Below are 17,563 nucleotides of genomic sequence, written 5' to 3'. Positions count from 1 at the left end.
AAAGCGAGTAAGAGACATTCTCAATAAAGATCCATTACCTGATAATGTAGCTACGAGGGTCCAATATATTGTAACAAATAAAAAACCTTGTGTGTGTTAAACATACATAGATGAACACTTCATTCTTAGCCCTAAACCAGATAGAGTAGAGATAATCACACAAATGTAACATCACAATCACGATGCTGGCTTACACTTCACCGCCACATTTGGAAAGAAAACAAACCTTGGCTACACAAATCAGTCCTCCCCAACTGGTGCAATGCGTCAGTCAAGGCTCACATATCCAGAAAAATTCCAAAAGCTGATTCATCTAGCTAGCCAAGAAGAACAGTCACGTGCGACCCGCACGTGCCGGGTATCGTAGTAGTGGAACAGGTGAGATGAAACGTCATGTTGATCTCATATTCGTAACATTTTCCAAAATAAAATCCAAAAAGCCCGAAAACAAACTCTAGACAGAGGGAAAGTGGGAAACCCCGAAACCCCTCTCTTCTCCTCTTCGCGCCTTAACTTCCCTAATCCCAATCCCATTTCCATTCTGGCTCCCTAGGGTTTCCGATTCCTGATCCTCTCTCTCTCTCTCTCCGCTATGCCGCCGGTCCCACCTCAATTACCGACGGCCGGCCCCACCGGCCCCGTCGGAGGTGTCCAGGTCCGTTGCGCCGGCTGCCACAAGATCCTCACCATCGCCGCCGGCGTCGTCGAATTCGTCTGCGGCACCTGTCAATTGCCTCAGATGCTTCCGCCGGAGCTCATGACCCGGGCCCAGGCCCATAGCAAGGGCCCGCTTCCCTTGCCGGCTCCTCCTCCCCCGCAGCCGACGACGACGCAGCACGTGGCCGCGCACGGCGTCGATCCTACGAAGATCCAGCTCCCCTGCGCCAACTGTAAGGCGATTCTCAATGTGCCTCATGGACTCTCCAGGTTTCAGTGCCCGCAGTGCCATGTTGACCTCGCCGTCGACGTGTCCAAGCTCAAGGAGTTCTTGCAGCCTCCTCCGCCGCCTCCCGAGGAGGTCAATGAGGTAAATTCACCTCACTCTGCTTCACAATTTAGTATATGAAATGCAGAATTTTCTCTAAGCCGTTACTGTTGTTTTACTACATTTCTAACTAGCATTTTCGTGTTTCGGTTACTAGTGTAGCTGGTAAGCCTTGTACAAGGAAAATGCCTCTTCAAATTTTGAATATTTATGATTTTTGTTGTATGTAATAATGTTGCTCAAGTGTGTCTGAATGGATGAACGCGCAATGAATTATAACTGTCCATATTTGTGTTCACATCCTTGGAGTTCGGATAAAAGTAACTGCAGGCAATGAAAACTAGAAAAGAATAGAAAATGGGAGTCACAAGATGAATTGTGTTACTTAATTTGAAAACAGAATAGTTTCGGAACATTAGTGAAATACTCAGACCTTAATAGCTATGTAGAATACATTTCTAGAAAGTTCAACTTATTTTCAGAGTTTAGCAAGGTTATGACCTGCAAGTACTGTGTGTTTCTAATGTAACATTGTCATGTTGTGACCTTGGTCCTGCATTGTATTTCAAATGCGCATCATGGAATTGTTTATAATCTGAACCATATTGGCAAGTTTAAGACATAAGATTATATTCTGCTTCTACTTATGAATGTGTCAGGTTGCCATTGAAGTTGAGCGAGAAGAAGACGAAGGTGGGTTGGCTGGGGAAACATTTACGGATTATGTGAGTTTTTTTGCTTTTCATACGTCAGCAGTATTCTTTGCTAGCTTCTCAATTTTTTATATTGACTTATCACCATGCATCACATTTGATTATATGTTGCCTGCTTTTGTGCAGCGCCCTCCAAAACTGTCCATTGGACCTCCTCATCCAGATCCTGTTGTGGAAACATCATCCCTGTCTGCTGTGCAGCCACCTGAGCCCACTTATGATCTAAGAATCAAGGATGATTTGGAAAATTTGAAGGCTTTATCATGTTTGCAGATTGAGACATTGGTTTATGCCTGTCAGGTTACTATTATATCCCCTCTTTTAGTTTCTGGTCTAAGCAATTTTTTTTTTCAATGAGAAACTTTGTTGGTTTTTTCAACAGAGACACCTCCAGCACCTTCCAAGTGGTGTTAGGGCTGGATTCTTTGTTGGAGATGGAGCTGGTGTGGGTAAAGGTCGAACAATTGCAGGGTTAATTTGGGAGAATTGGCACCATGGAAGGAGAAAGGCAGTGTAAGTTTGTTTCTTTGAGTTGGAATTACCCACATTAAGATGTTGCCAGGCTGATGTTGTGTCAAAGAAAGGTTATATAAAGCTTCTCCTCTCACAATTGTAATCATGCAGGTGGATTTCTGTTGGTTCAGACTTGAAGTTTGATGCAAGAAGAGACTTAGATGATGTAGGTGCAACTGGTATAGAAGGTAAATATTTGAAATATCATAGTTATGAGATATAGATGATGTAGTTGCAGGAGATGCTACGATGCTGCATGTGATTACAATTAATTTCTTGCTGATGACAATAGAGGCGGGGGTTGCTTTGTGGGGGGGGGGGGGGGGGGGGGGGGGGTGGGCGGTGGGCTGTTATAGAAATGTTTCTATTATCCAAAAAAAAAAAATCCTCTTCTTCTCTGTGTGATTAGCTCCATCAGGGATCATTATTACGTATATTTAAATTTGTTTGCAGTTCATGCCTTGAATAAGCTGCCATATTCTAAGCTTGATTCTAAGTCTGTTGGCATCAAGGAGGGAGTTATTTTCCTCACATACAGCAGCCTTATAGCATCTTCTGAGAAAGGTAGATCACGCATGCAGCAGCTTGTGCAGTGGTGTGGATCAGGATATGATGGTCTAATCGTGTTCGACGAGGTACTATATGTTCATCGTACATATATTTTGTATGAACTTAAACTTTTTTTAATTAAAGCTATTGTCTTTCAATTAAATTGATGGAGTAATATGTTCCATGGCGTCAATATATTCTGCTTTCAATTGCTAAAGGTGAATGGCTTCATTGTAGTGCCACAAAGCCAAAAATTTGATTCCTGAAGCTGGAAGTCAGCCAACACGAACTGGTGAAGCAGTTCTTGACATTCAGGTTTGTCTGCATATTGCAAAATAATAATCAGTTTCCTTCATTTTTTAGTTGTGAGCAATTGCATTGGTGTTCAGTCTCCTTGTATTTTCTCAGGATTTTGTCTCCAATTACTACTATTCTTATTAAGTCTGACTAGATCTCATTTCAGATAACATTAGTGGGTGTGCTGCATTCAACTTAATCCAGCTAAAATTTTGATGCCAATAATTTAAGAATCTAAATGAATTTCTTAGTCATTATAGTTGTAGCTTTAGTAAAGTTTTGGTCTGGTTTGGGATTCGAGACTCAAATGGCGTCTCTATATCATTCAATACCCTATTTTTCCTGTGATTTTGGACATATATATGAATTATTATTTTAATTTTAATTTTATACTTTCCATTACTTTTGATGTCTTCAAATAATTTTTAATGTTTTCTAATGCAAAAAGTGTTTCCAGTACATTCTGCTGTAGTATGTGCTGTAAATGTGAAATGTAATGGATAATAATAGATGTTATCCCAGAATATCTGGTTGCAGAAATAAAAAATGATTGTAGGAACACAACAATTATCTCACATGATATGATTATGCATTATTGTAATACCAAAGTATTACATACAATGAAAAAAGAATATGCAATAGTAGATAAGCACAAAATTGTATGAAAGTAATCTATTAATTATTAATTTTTTTTATCCTGACATCCCAGGCTCGACTCCCTGAGGCTCGGGTTATTTATTGCTCTGCAACTGGAGCATCAGAACCACGCAACTTGGGTTACATGGTTCGTCTTGGTCTTTGGGGGCTTGGAACATCTTTTTCTGAGTTCCGAGAATTTCTAGGTGGGGTTCTTATAGCAACTTCATATAACTCTCTTATTATTGCTTAATTTTTTATCATGCATATGACCTTTTGTGTGTGTGTATCTGTGTTTTGCTCAGTTTTGGCATCTTCAATGTCAATATCCTGAGTTGTTGTTGTTGTTGTTATACCAATTTTTGGTATAGGAAACAGGACCTTTTGTTATATGTGGATAAAGGGACCAGAAATGTTGACATTTAGCAAGACAACTCCCCTAGTGAAACAAACATAGAAGCTTGGCATCTATAGTCACTCAGGAGATCACAATTTCTCATGCAAGAGCCATTTCTATTGTTTGTCTCCTCTGTTTCTATATTATATATACTAGCCATTACACACATGGCATGCATGTGTAAGAAATAAAACAAATGTATTTTTCATTTAAACTCTAAATGGACAGTAAGAAGTTATTGACATGGAAGTTATTGACAGTTTTTCTAGTTTTTTTTTCAATTTATTATTTTGTTATTTACCCCTCATACATCAAAAGCTGTTTAAAACAACCATATGGTCTAAGGTTATTTATGTGATTTCACACCCACTTTGGTTGACAAAGTGGGTTTTGGTTATATATATATATATGTTCATTCTTCTTGTGCTTGCTTGTTGAAAAAAAAGCTTCAATATCTAGGTGTTGATGACTTTTACGTTTGGTTCCTAGCTTCATATACTCAAAAGAGTAAGTTTTCTTCATATTTTATGTAGGTGCACTTGAGAAAGGAGGTGTTGGTGCACTTGAACTTGTTGCCATGGACATGAAAGCAAGGTAACATAGCTGGAAAAGTTACATTTTACAGACTATTATGAGCAAAGGTGTTGCAATGACGACCTAAGTTGGGAAATTGAGTTCTAGGACCTGCATGCCAGCTACTAAATCAGATATAGATCAATAACATGCACTCACTATCACCTAGTGTGCCTTGCATCTGTTCACAAACTCTAATAACTGAGATGCAAATCCTCAACTTAGGTCCTTAAATGCAAGAATTGTTTTGAGACAAGTGTTTTAAATTATGTTCTTTGATGTTTCAGGGGGATGTATGTGTGTCGTACCCTTAGCTACAAAGGAGCAGAATTTGAAGTTGTTGAGGCACCACTAGAAGATGAAATGATGGTATAAAACACTTATGCTAAAATCTGAGGCAAAAATCTCAGATTTAATATTTAGTAGCAACAAATGCAAAAAAAAAAGTAAAAAGTGGCTTTATGAGGCAAGATGTTCAACAAATTGCTTTATATTGACAGCTGGTTATAAGTATCATCTCATAAATGGAGAAAAAGACTGGGAAGAACAAATGGTCTGCTTAGAATATTTAGAGTATCTTTAAATTGATGTTCCGAAGTAGTGGACTACAAAAAGAATTGCTAAAAACTGGATCATTGACGTCTGATGAAAGAGGAGAAAGAAAGGAACCTTACATATATGGCTAGATATCTGAGAGATAGAAGTGGGCAATGAAAAGATTCAGTAGGAAGAAAAGATAAATGTTTCAATAGACCCTGATGATCTTCTGACATTTTTTTTATTCAAATGTGTACTCCTTGATGATTTTTTTTTTGAATTAATTCCTTGATAATTTAACAATTCTAATATTAATCCGAAACATCTAAGGCATATTTAATTCATGTGCTGCTTTAAGTAGGGGCAAGATCTGAATGTACTAGTCAATCTGAATTATACTACCTTGACTGCTCACAATTTTTTAGCTTTGACCAGAAACATATAAAGGTGTAATTAATTCGTGATCTGCTTAATTGAAGACCTTTCTTCATAAGAGTTCTTTTTCTTTCCATTCGTCCAGCTCTGCATCCTGCACTGATTCTAGCAAGGCATAGTTTTGATTTGATCATATTATCGGTTATTTGAATGTTTCCAATTTGCGTATGGAATAATATTATATTTTTCGGTGTTTAGGAAATGTACAAAAAAGCAGCAGAATTTTGGACAGAGCTGCGAGTGGAAATATTAACAGCTACTGCCTTTATGACTAATGATAAGCCCGCTTCTAGTCAAGTCTGGCGATTATATTGGGCTAGTCATCAGGTACTAATTTCACAACTGTTCAGATTACTGCAGTGTTGCTTTTAGATATTCTAAAAATATATATATATTTATCATTCTCTTAATGCTATTTGTCTTGTCCATATGTTGCAGCGTTTCTTTAGACATATGTGTATGTCGGCTAAGGTTCCTGCTGCTGTAAGACTAGCCAAGAAAGCATTGATGGATGGAAAATGTGTTGTAATTGGGCTTCAGAGTACTGGAGAGGCACGAACTGAAGAAGCTGTGACCAAATATGTGGGTTTAATGGTTTTTCCTGATGTGCTTGTGTAGTATATTGGTTCATTTGTACTTGGTTATTTGTTTTTTCATTACTATATTTATTTAGTATACTATTTATTTAGGGTCTTGAACTTGATGATTTTATCTCGGGACCTCGAGAACTGTTGCTCAAATTTGTGGAAGAAAATTATCCTTTGCCTGAAAAGCCTGATCCTGTCACAGGTATACAGATTTCTATTACCTGTGTTTGCAAATTTTTTAGTTCAATTGTGCAATCTGTTAAATATTTTGACTTGTAATAGGAGAAGAAAGTGTGAAGGAGCTTCAGCGGAAGAGGCACTCAGCAACTCCTGGTGTTTCGATGAAAGGGAGAGTGAGGAAAGTTGCAAAAATGCAAACCCCAATTAAGAACGAAAGTGACGAAGATTCTGAATGTGAGATTTAGAAACTACCTGACCTGACACACAGAGTGCATTACTTTATCTTATCTTGATGTTTTTCTCATAAAATTTGGTTAGATTCGCAAAGTCATGTTTTGGTATATCTCTCCGTAGCTGTAAGACATTTTTATGTAGTTTTTTTTCTTCTTTGTGAAATGCATCTTCTAGAATATTTAGTGTAATTGTTTGTATCTTTTACGTTTTTTTTTTTGAGAATGTAGTTTCTTTTACGTTCTTCACTGCATCCGTCATGAATCAATTTATTCTATGTTTGGTCCACAGTGATATGATTGCTATAGGCTATTATGCCTGACTGTTTGATTTTCATGTTTCTTTTGATGAATGCAGCTGATTCTGCTGTCGAATCTGGGGAATCAGATGACGAGTTTCAAATTTGTGAAATTTGCAATGCTGAAACGGTACTTCTATTTGATATGAATAAGATGGCTTTTGATCTCTTTTATTATGTTACTGATCCATTAATTACTTGCTTCAGGAAAGGAAGAAATTGCTCCACTGTTCCTGTTGTGGCCAATTTGTCCATGCTGAATGCCTTATCCCACCTGTGATAGATGAGGTATCAGCAGATTGGTCATGTCATTCGTGCAAGGAAAAGACAGATGAATATCTTCAAAAGAGAGAGATGTATTTAGCTGAAATGAAGAAGAGGTTACTAAAAATTTTCTTTGCCCATTAGAGCATCATCTTCCTGAACTTCTTTGTCATGTAATCATCAAAATGTGTTTTCATAATCTCTTTATTTAGGTATGAATCAGCTTTGGAGCGCAAGTCAAAAATTCTCGCGATAATTCGTTCCTTGGATCTTCCAAACAATCCTTTGGATGATATCATTGATCAGGTAGAAGCCACAATCTCCCTCCTCCTCTCTCTCTCTCTCTCTCTCTCTCTCTCTCTCTCTCTCTTCTCCTTTTCTTTACATATATTTAGGGTTACATTAGATATGGAAGAGTATGCACTGGAAGTCATCTTGTCAAGTACAAGCACTTTCATCTAACAGTGGTTACATAATACTGCTACTATGTAGTTTCTGCATAGCTATATATTCAATCTCCTGATCACCGTGTACTAAACATTTTTTCTTACTCAAAAAAATTTATTTTCTAACTTTTTTCGGTGTTTATTTCTATGGGGTGGGGCCAGCTTGGAGGCCCCGATAAAGTAGCAGAAATGACAGGAAGGCGAGGTATGCTTGTGAGGGCATCTAACGGAAAAGGTGTTACCTATCAGGCTCGAAACACGTGAGTTTTGGCTCCTGTTATCCCTTACTTTCTCAATTTCAACTCTTTATGTTGGTTAATCTAAACTTTTCTTTAGGAAGGAAGTTTCCATGGAGATGGTCAACATGCATGAAAAGCAGCTTTTCATGGATGGCAAAAAGTTTGTTGCTATAATTTCTGAGGCTGGGTCAGCTGGTGTTTCTTTGCAGGCAGATAGGAGAGCTATAAATCAGGTATGTCTATCTTATCTTTTTGTGCATCATTAGTTGTCTCTCTTGCTAGTTCTATTTACATGCTTCTACAACTTAATGACAGAAAAGAAGAGTACATCTGACCCTTGAACTTCCTTGGAGTGCCGATCGAGCAATTCAACAATTTGGAAGAACTCACCGATCAAATCAAGCTTCTGCCCCCGAATACAGGTCAACTGAATAGATACTGTCACTATATTTATAAACTCTAAATGGCATAAGCTGGAACCGATATATTTTTAGTGGATTTTAATGCGGGTCAATCAGTTCTATTTTTGATCTGTTTGCAGGCTACTCTTTACTAACCTTGGTGGAGAACGTCGGTTTGCGTCCATTGTTGCAAAGAGATTAGAGTCTCTTGGAGCCCTAACTCAGGGTGATCGGAGGTTAGCAGAGTTTAATTCAGTAATTTTATAACAAATAAGTTAACTTCACCCTCTGATTTATTGTATTGTGTGATGGATTGCAGGGCAGGCCCATCATTGAGTGCCTATAATTATGATAGTGCTTATGGAAAGAAAGCATTGATATTGATGTATAGAGGAATATTGGAGCAGGTTTTTACGAGCTTTCTCCCAGCAAATAGTATAGTTACTTCCAGAATAAATTTCTACAAATAAACCTTCAATCAAATAGCAAAATAACTAGAATTCAATGTCCAGGATGCTCTGCCTGTTGTACCACCCGGATGTTCATCTGAAGACCCGGACACAATCCAAGATTTTATCGAGGAGGCAAGAGCTGCTCTTGTGTTTGTAGGAATAATTAGGGATGGTAATCTTTCTAAGATCAATTATGTGTTATTATAAATTAGCGCAAAACCTGTGTTTGTTCTTCCCTAATACATTGTGAATATAAGTTTAATAGCCTAAAATACCCCTTTGGAAGAATAAAATTGTCAATCCCCTCCCCTCTCCCCCAATTTGCGCTTTTAACTCTTTGAATGACCTACTTGTCTGAAGTTACATCCATCATTCAGTCAAAAGAGATACTTTGTTCCCGCATTACGCTTTGTAAGATAAAAAAAATTATATAAATTCCTGATGTTATTTGTTTATTTGTGGAAAATGAAGTTACAAAAATACCCTCCAATATGGTACCTTGTACAGAATGATGGATGGAAACTTTGATAAATTGACGAGTGTGGGTCATATTGCGATGAGTAGATTGGTTAAATAATCAGTGAAATTGCCAGGTCACTAGTGCAATGGGGGTATTTTGACTGTCATAATAGTTAGATTCGGTTTTTTGATATGCTGTTCTTATCAACTATACTGTTCTTCTGTTGATGATAATTTCTACTTTCTGTGTGATGTAGCTAAAGATTCTGGCAAATTATCTGGCCGTGTAGCTGATTCGGACATGCATGATGTTGGACGTTTCCTCAATCGGATTTTAGGATTGCCTCCTCTTGTACAAAATAGGTCAGTAACATAAATTAAGAAGTGCTTTCCATGTTGCAGTTAGTTGGGCTCAATAAAATTCTGAGTGTCTGACACTGTCGAACCACAGGCTGTTCGAGTTATTTGTTAGTATTTTAGATCTTCTTGTCCATAATGCACGCATTGAAGGGAATCTTGACTCGGGAATTGTTGATATGAAAGCTAATCTTGTAGAGCTACAAGGAACTCCAAAGGTCAGGCTTTGTGCAATTCTCTTCTCGGCATTTTGTGGTCACCCAACCTTGGATTTAACTCAAGAGATGAGATTAGACCACTTGTTCATTCTTTTCATCTTAAACTCTTGATATTAACTCCTGGAATGAGTGAAGTAAAAGATCTTGGTGATCAAGTAACTTCATTTTTTTTACATATTATACAATGTTGATATCCAATTTCATGCAGACTGTCCATGTTGATGAAATGTCTGGAGCTTCAACTGTGCTTTTCACTTTTACCCTGGATCGTGGCATCACTTGGGAGGTACCTTTCAATTTTTCCTGACTAGTTCTGCTGAAGTTTTCTTTTCTGCAATGATTCATTGTACAATGTAATTTATGTTATATGTTCTAGTCTGCAAGTGCCATGCTTGAGGGTAAACAAAAGGAGGGGCTTAGTTGTGCCCATGATGGGTTTTATGAATCTAGACGGGAGTGGATGGGGAGACGTCATATGATACTTGCTTTTGAAAGGTATTATAGCTGGAGCCTTTTATACTCTGGATTGGTTAATCACACGCTTAAGTGTGCATCAATTGGCTTTTTAGTTGTATTATGTTCTGGAAAATACAGTAGTTGTATCCTATACTGCTCATGACAGTTATACTTTTTATGTTTGAACATTATGATCAATCATTTTACCTTAAAACCTTGTTTGCTTAAATATCAGTTCCTGGAATTTCATTTTACTTAGTTATTTTCGTCATTGTTACATCACCACTCCATGCTATTTCTGTTTCTTACGAAATGCTCAGAACAGGACCCGAATTGGTTGTATATTGATTGTAAATTGAAAAGATGTGAATAATGCATCTATTTTAAGACAGAATGTCCCAGATTTTATGTTTTTTCTTTCTTTGGAAGCTATTGAAAATATATATCTTGAGAGGGTCAGAATCCCAGATACAAGGGGGCAAATCATGGGTCAGACATTCCACTAAATCCTTGTTGCTAAGGTCCCAGTTTCTAGAGTATGGTAGGTAGTTTAAGAACTTCGATGTTATCCATGAAATATTATGAAATATAAACGTATTCTGATACAGTTGAAACAAGGTCATCTGAAAATCTGATGTGAGCTATGATACTCCTGCTCAATGTTTTTCCTAATTGTCAAACTTGTCCTGAAATACTTGCTATTGATTAGCTGGCCTACTAGTACTTTGTTACCCCTAACAAGAAACATTTAATTGTTCAAAGTTCTACTTCAATTGGTGAAACCTGCTTACTTCCTATTATGTGTTGCAGTTCTACTTCTGGGTCATATAAGATAGTCCGTCCCGCAGTTGGAGAGTCAGTGAGGTAATGAGGTTTTAATTGCCTTGCTTCATTAATCTTGTTACTAAGAGTTTCAATTTCGCTAATCTATAATTTGCTTATGCAGAGAAATGTCTCTATCTGAGCTAAAAAGCAAATACCGAAAAACATCATCATTGGAAAAGGCTCACAGTGGTTGGAAAGATGAATATGAAGTTTCATCTAAACAGGTATAGATTTCAAATGAATATTACTTGATTCAGAAGTGATTGATGTACTTTGCTTAATTTTAGTGCTCTAAACAGCTGGTTGCATACCATCATATTTAACAAAATAGAAGATATGCATAATGATTGTTGTTGGCCAATCATACGTTCAAACTTTAGTTTTGCATCCCTGGGATATCGTTCATTGCATATCTGAATGCCTCGCTTTTGAAGTTCTCATATTTGATTATGGCTTCAGTTCGGAAGCACAAATTGCTAATTCTGTATGAGGATATATTAGAACAGTATCCGTCAGTGCATATGTCGCATTTTTATTACTTGTTGTTCTTACTTTCACCTTTACTTGCAGTGCATGCATGGTCCCAAGTGTAAGCTTGGCAACTTCTGTACAGTTGGTAGAAGACTCCAGGAAGTTAATGTATTAGGTGGTCTAATCCTTCCTGTATGGGGCACTATTGAGAAAGCTCTTGCTAAGCAGGTATTTATCTGCTACTCGATGGAACTGACTTCACTCTTGAGTCTTGATCAGTAATTCAGTTTCGGTGTGGTGCTTGTTCCACATTGATTGTATTGAACTGTTTTTCTAGTTTTCCGTTACAAGTGCTCTCTTACATGTACGGATGTACCCTTAATTCCAATAGTGTACTCATAACCCTTATGACAATCTCCACAGTCCCGGCAAAGCCACAAGCGGCTACGCGTGGTGCGTATAGAAACCACAACAGATAAACAGAGAATTGTTGGTCTCTTTGTCCCAAATGCAGCTGTTGAATCTGTACTTCAAGGTCTTTGTCTTTCCATTGCCCTTGGTTTTTCTTTTTCCTTTTATACTGCTAGTTTTAATATGATGAACATCTCTCTAGATAATTTTTCAGTTGTCAAACAAACTGAACCTGATTGATGCGTCCTGATGCGAATTCATTCCTAGTTTTGTTCATTGTAGAGGTTGCCCTGACAGTCTGCTCTGATAATGTTGCAGATTTCGCATGGGTTCAAGAAATTGAAGATTCGCAGTAGCCTGGTTGTAATTTTTGCTGAGTCGGTTATATATGCTGTGATGATCTCGGCAGCTCAAGAATACACTTCCAGAAGGATGGCAAAAGCCATATACCTTTGAAATAGAAGAACAGAGGGATTTTCTGCACCTTTTAGGGAACGGTGCACGTTATTCTTTTTTCATTTTTTGTCATTATCAACTTCCTTTGTCTCATTTTTTGCCTTGTAATTTGTAAATCAACAACATTGTAATTGAAGGCAATGATCTAGTACTCTAGATTAGGTTTACTAGGCTCCCAGTGTTATAGAACTGATTTGTAATGCTATCATAGTACAATTGTTAATCAACCAGTAGATGAAATGAAAAACCGTATTTTTTTCGAGTTTCTCATTCAAATTCCAGATCAATAAGAAAATCCTTTATCCAAGAACGCTCGAACATATTCAAGTTTTCATCGAACTTCCAAACTAAAAGCAGCAGAAGCACACACCACTCAAACATTATTCAAATAACATGATGCATGAGACTTGAGATCAGCACACAAAAGGCGCGTCGGTGAAATGGTCGCTGCAATAAAGCCCAGGTCGCTGAGTGTAACCCTGTTTCTTCAGAATCTCCCTTGCCCTCAAAACAAGTTCTTGGTTCGAAATCTCACCATCTGTTTCGGCGAGTATGGTTTGAATTGCATTACTGAGAGCTCCATAAGCTTTGGACGCATCTCCTGAAGGAGTGGCATCAGCAGAAGTCTGGTCGGTCTGACAGCCACTGATGAGAATTCCGCCGTCGGGCATGGCACGATGGGATGCTCCTGCATACACCTCTTGCTTGCCGCCCATTTCTGTCTTTAAAGCCGGCTTTGCATACTGATCATCCTCTTCAAGCTTTTGTTTGAGAAACTCTTGAGCCAGGCCTCCAATCTTCCCCATGAAGCCACCACTACCTTCACCCTCGTGGCTCTGGAGTTTGTTCAAGATGACCTTCATAAACTTCTTCACCTTCGGACTAGCATCATCACCGAATACATCAAACAGTGTTGGCCTCAGCTTCCCAACATCAATGTCAGTCTTTCCTGTTTTCTGCTTGAGCACCTCTATGAGAGTCGAAAGCGGCAGTTCCCTGCTTCTGGTATATCCCCGCTCGCCACCTCCCATGTCGATCTCTCTGTCATCGGTCTCCTCTTCGTCGCGTCCATGGCGGCCAAATCCAGAAGGGACGTGGATTCCACGAGACTCTAGTGCATTTCCTGCCTGCTTCTTCAGAAAGCTCGTGAACCCATGACCGGAGCTAGATTCCTTCTGTTTCCCCTTGTGGCTCTCGCCAATCTGCTCTGTAGACTCATCAATTAGGCCCCCACTGTGGCACGAATCCGACACAATAGTCAGCCGGCAACCTTTCTTTAGCTGATCAACAAACTCCCTGAAGTCATCATCTGTTTACAAACACAATGCATCACTATTGAACTCATAACTGTTGATCACAATACCCAACTGAACAATATTACAGACATGATAAAAAGTAGAGCAGTTGACTAATGCCAAACATGATCACTAGCTTATCTCTTCAGGCAATTTCAAAGGTTCTCAAGGATTAAACCGACAAAATCACAGCATCAGATCCAAAAACAAGATAAAGTGATAGGATCAACAAAGCAAAGAACCAAAATTATGAAGAACAATTCTAGACTCAGTTGCTTAGTTCCAAAGATTTTGGATCATATATATTACAGTATCTATGACCAACCAATCATCACATAAACACAGAACCAAAGTGATCATATGCAAAACAAACAGAGAAACTAGAGAGAAATGATCACCAGTGATGAGGTTCATGTCAGTGGGGACGATGCACTCGTCGTAGCCCGTGTCGTCGGCATCGCCGGTCTCGGCGGGAAGGCGGGTGCCATGACCACTGTAGTGAACAAACAAGACATCGCCGGATTCGGCAGATCGGATGAGATCGGTGATAGCCTTGCGGATGTTTCTGCCGGTGGGCTGGGTGTAGGAGTCGTCGGTGTCGATGAGGACTTTGATGTTCCTCTCGGAAAAGCCGTAGCGATCGACGAGGCAGGCGTACATGCGGTTGACGTCGTTAATGCAGCCCTTGAGCTCGGCCTTGGTGCCCTGGTAGTTGCAGCCAATCAGAACTGCCTTCTTCGTCATTGTGATTAGTTACAGCTCTAAACTCTATCTCTTTGTTTCTTGATCAGTCTCTGGTTCGTGTTGTGTAAAGTAGTGGTGTGAAGAGGGTGTGGGGTATTTATATGGTCTGACTGGGTGACTGGCTGGTGGTCTGACTGGGTGACTGGCTGGTTGTGAGGTCATTTTCATTGGGGGGGGGGGGGGGGTGTTCTTGCAAATCCCTAATTACATTCCATGACTTTTAAAATTGTTATTTATTAAAATTATCATCATTATCTTATTCTACTTCATTTTGGGTGGATGAAATTTTGTACAGATGATCTTGAATAACATATCTAAATATTGAATCGCTTATGGTGAAAAAAATTGACCGAAAAGTATGTCAAAATTGGAACTTCACTCTGTAATTTCAGAGTGAAGCTTCACTCTGGATAGAGACTGATTAAATACATATATATATATAATAAATATTTAATAATTTAAAACCGCCTAAGCGCTAGGTGGTGACTATCCGTCCGGCTACCCCTAGCGTTTTTTCGAACCTTGTGCATGAGAAGATGAGGCAGAAGTACCTGATTGATTAGCAGGAGATGAGTTGTGCAGGACTGGTACATGGAATGAGTTGGTGCGGAGGACTGAGTATGAAGAATAAATGGCCCAATTCCATAGTTTCCCTGAGCATTTGGACCTGCTGATAGAGAAATAATGGCCCAACTCATCATCTGTTGTAACTTATTGTAAGGAAACTGAGATTCATCAAATAGTACATGTCTAGAAATAATGTACTTTTTGGATTCTATATGATAACATATATAGCCCTTATATCCTGCAGCAAATTCCAAGCAAATGCACTTAGCTGCCTTGGCTTGAAGCTTATTATGCTTGTAAGGAGACACCAAAGGAAAACAAGCACATCCAAATATCCTTAAATTGTTTAGCTCTGGTTCTTCCACATACAGTTTTGCATAAGGAGATTGCATATCATTTGTTGGAGAGGGCATTTTGTTAATGAGGTAAGTTGCTAGAGCACATGCATGCTACCAAAATGATGAAAGTAATGAAGCAGTCTGCAATCGCATGACATATCCAAGCCCATAAAACTAACGAATACTGATCGTCTTCTCTCTCACACAAGCTCTAGCCGCTAGGGTTTTTTTTAGAAGCATGACCAAATCTCAGATCTCCTCTACAATGGCAAGACAGATCCAATCTCTTTCTCGTGGTAGTGCGTCTGTCTGTGGGAGTGGCTCCTCCATTCGTTCATTAGGTTCGGCTCGGGCAGTTCTTGGGCAGCGCGGTCATGCTGCGGCAACTAACAAGTACTCTTATATGGTCGGATGAATGCTTGGTCCGAAACTGGCCGGTGTCAAGGGAACGATGTCGACGATTTAGGGTCTCCATCGGGGCCTTATAGTTCACAACGAGGGAGATCAGTTTCTGTTCTAGTTTGATAATATGGCGGATCATGATAGAGTTTTCAATAGGGGTCTGTGGTATTATCGAAACACTATGTAGCACCGACACTCCTAAGGTTGGAGTGTCGAAGTGTCCGACACTTCCCGACACCGTGTCCGACACTCCACGTGGCGTGTCATCAATATTGACTTTTTTGACACTTCCCCGACACTTTGACCGACACGCTACATCATAATTCCGATATGTCACGTCATTATTTTAGATTATAAAAACAGAAAATGAAAACTAAACAGACAAAAAAACCCAAATTTTATTTCAGTCTCATTATTTTCCCTTTCTTCTTTCCTTATATTTATTTGTTTTGAATTGTTATGCAATGGAATGAACTTGAAACTTTAATATGACATTATTTCATGTGTTATATATTTCTTTTATGCATTAATAAATATATTAAATTTTATATAAATTGCCGTGTCGACGCCGTGTCGGAATCTATGTTTTTTAGATTTGCCGTATCGCGGTGTCGCGCCGTGTCGGTGTCGTAGTGTTGGTGTCGGTATCGGTGCTACAGAAACACCATGCTTGTTCTGAATAAGTATGGTGGTATTACCTCGTTGGAGGAAGTTTCATTGTTTGAACTGGTTACCTAGGTAGCAATTCATGGTCTTTCGGCCAACCTCTGTTACAAGGAGGTGTCGTACTGCATCGGTGAATCTCTAGGGATGGTGGTGCAGCTGAATTTTTCTGCTTTGAATTGTCGGACGGTGGATCAATGTGTTAAGATCTGTTTTGATGTGCGAGATCATACTTGTACATGGATGTTGTTCGAAGTTTTGGAGTCTCTGAAGATTGAATTGTCGCTTGTGTTTGAGAAGATCAAGGGTTTTTGCAGAGCTTGTGGGCTTTTTCAACATGATGCATCGGGTTGTGATGAATTCCTTGTGCATGAACATACAGATCTGCTTCAAGGTTTTTCTATGGATCTGGTTGGACTCTCCCTTGCTTCTGGTTCTTCTCCAGCTCGGTTAAGATCAGAGGAGGATGGGTCTAGGGCTTCGGAGGAAGGGCTGGAGATGAGGCCACTTCCAGTTGCCATGGATGCGAGACCGGCGATTGTTGTTGTTACTGTGCCGAGCACGTTTTTGGCTTTGGAGGTGTACTGTGCTAAGCCATCATCGGAGTCAAGTGATAAGAAGGTGGAAACAAACCCCTTTGGTGAATCTCAATTTCGTTTGGATTCTATTGGTCCTACTGCTTTCAAATTGGTGGCTTCAACTCCTGCCTTAGTGAATCATTTGAAGAGGTTCACCACGTGAACTTCGTCACCCAAGGAAGAAATATATTCAATCTAGTGTTATTTTGGTTGAAGAGAATATGACCATTGTTGTGCAGCATAAGGATGGCAAGTTGTGGGTGTCTCCTAAGGCAAAACTTAAATCTGGTCGTCCTAAGGGCAGTACAAACAAACCCAAGGTTGCATGGGAGTTGGAATTGGGGGCTCCCGAAGATGCCGAGAAGAAAATTTATACTCGAAAGAACGTTGCAAAAAAGAAGACTATGACCCCAACATCTAAGCCGAAATCAGAGCATGTGGGACAGGTTGCTGCTGCTAGTGGGAGTCCCAATGGTTAGGTGATTCTATGGAGGAGGTGCATGATATATGTACTCATATCTGTCCTCATGCCGAGTAGGTCTTTTGATTCTGAGGACAACTGGTTGATACTTTTAATCTTTTTTCTATAT

At 39.2% G+C, this 17,563-nt stretch overlaps 2 protein-coding genes across 2 annotated transcripts; one reads left to right on the top strand and one right to left on the bottom strand.

Moving 5' to 3' along the window:
* The first annotated feature begins 502 nt into the window (after positions 1–502).
* LOC126788636 (protein FORGETTER 1) lies at positions 503–12,651 on the top strand. The gene is made up of 32 exons (XM_050514644.1): positions 503–1,027; positions 1,645–1,710; positions 1,825–1,998; positions 2,081–2,211; positions 2,323–2,399; positions 2,665–2,846; positions 2,998–3,075; positions 3,767–3,899; positions 4,624–4,684; positions 4,951–5,032; positions 5,834–5,962; positions 6,074–6,217; positions 6,325–6,424; positions 6,505–6,636; positions 6,991–7,061; positions 7,139–7,311; positions 7,408–7,501; positions 7,804–7,901; positions 7,978–8,113; positions 8,196–8,302; positions 8,422–8,517; positions 8,601–8,688; positions 8,794–8,905; positions 9,450–9,555; positions 9,644–9,767; positions 9,976–10,053; positions 10,144–10,262; positions 11,034–11,087; positions 11,170–11,272; positions 11,619–11,747; positions 11,943–12,054; positions 12,249–12,651. The coding sequence occupies exons 1-32, from the start codon at positions 593–595 to the stop codon at positions 12,284–12,286; spliced, it is 3,762 nt and encodes a 1,253-aa protein (XP_050370601.1). The 5' UTR covers positions 503–592; the 3' UTR covers positions 12,287–12,651.
* Positions 12,652–12,662: 11 nt separating this feature from the next.
* Positions 12,663–14,472, bottom strand: LOC126788639 (metacaspase-4). The gene is made up of 2 exons (XM_050514648.1): positions 14,080–14,472; positions 12,663–13,695 (listed from the first exon to the last, which is right to left on the bottom strand). Exons 1-2 carry the CDS (start codon positions 14,423–14,425, stop codon positions 12,800–12,802), a joined length of 1,242 nt encoding a protein of 413 aa, XP_050370605.1. The 5' UTR covers positions 14,426–14,472; the 3' UTR covers positions 12,663–12,799.
* Between the last annotated feature and the right edge of the window lie 3,091 nt (positions 14,473–17,563).

Source organism: Argentina anserina, chromosome 3 (genome assembly GCF_933775445.1).
Source record: "Argentina anserina chromosome 3, drPotAnse1.1, whole genome shotgun sequence".
Classification (NCBI taxonomy): domain Eukaryota; kingdom Viridiplantae; phylum Streptophyta; class Magnoliopsida; order Rosales; family Rosaceae; genus Argentina; species Argentina anserina.
Note: the sequence above shows the minus strand (reverse complement) of the source record. Positions and strands in the feature narration are given on the sequence as shown.

Coding starts and splice junctions, on each gene's coding strand:
- LOC126788636 (XM_050514644.1), top strand. CDS start 593: ATGCCGCCGGTCCCACCTCAATTACCGACGGCCGGCCCCACCGGCCCC. Junction 1,028..1,644: donor CTCCCGAGGAGGTCAATGAG/GTAAATTCACCT, acceptor TGAATGTGTCAG/GTTGCCATTGAAGTTGAGCG. Junction 2,400..2,664: donor AGGTGCAACTGGTATAGAAG/GTAAATATTTGA, acceptor ATTTGTTTGCAG/TTCATGCCTTGAATAAGCTG.
- LOC126788639 (XM_050514648.1), bottom strand. CDS start 14,425: ATGACGAAGAAGGCAGTTCTGATTGGCTGCAACTACCAGGGCACCAAG. Junction 13,696..14,079: donor TGACATGAACCTCATCACTG/GTGATCATTTCT, acceptor GTTTGTAAACAG/ATGATGACTTCAGGGAGTTT.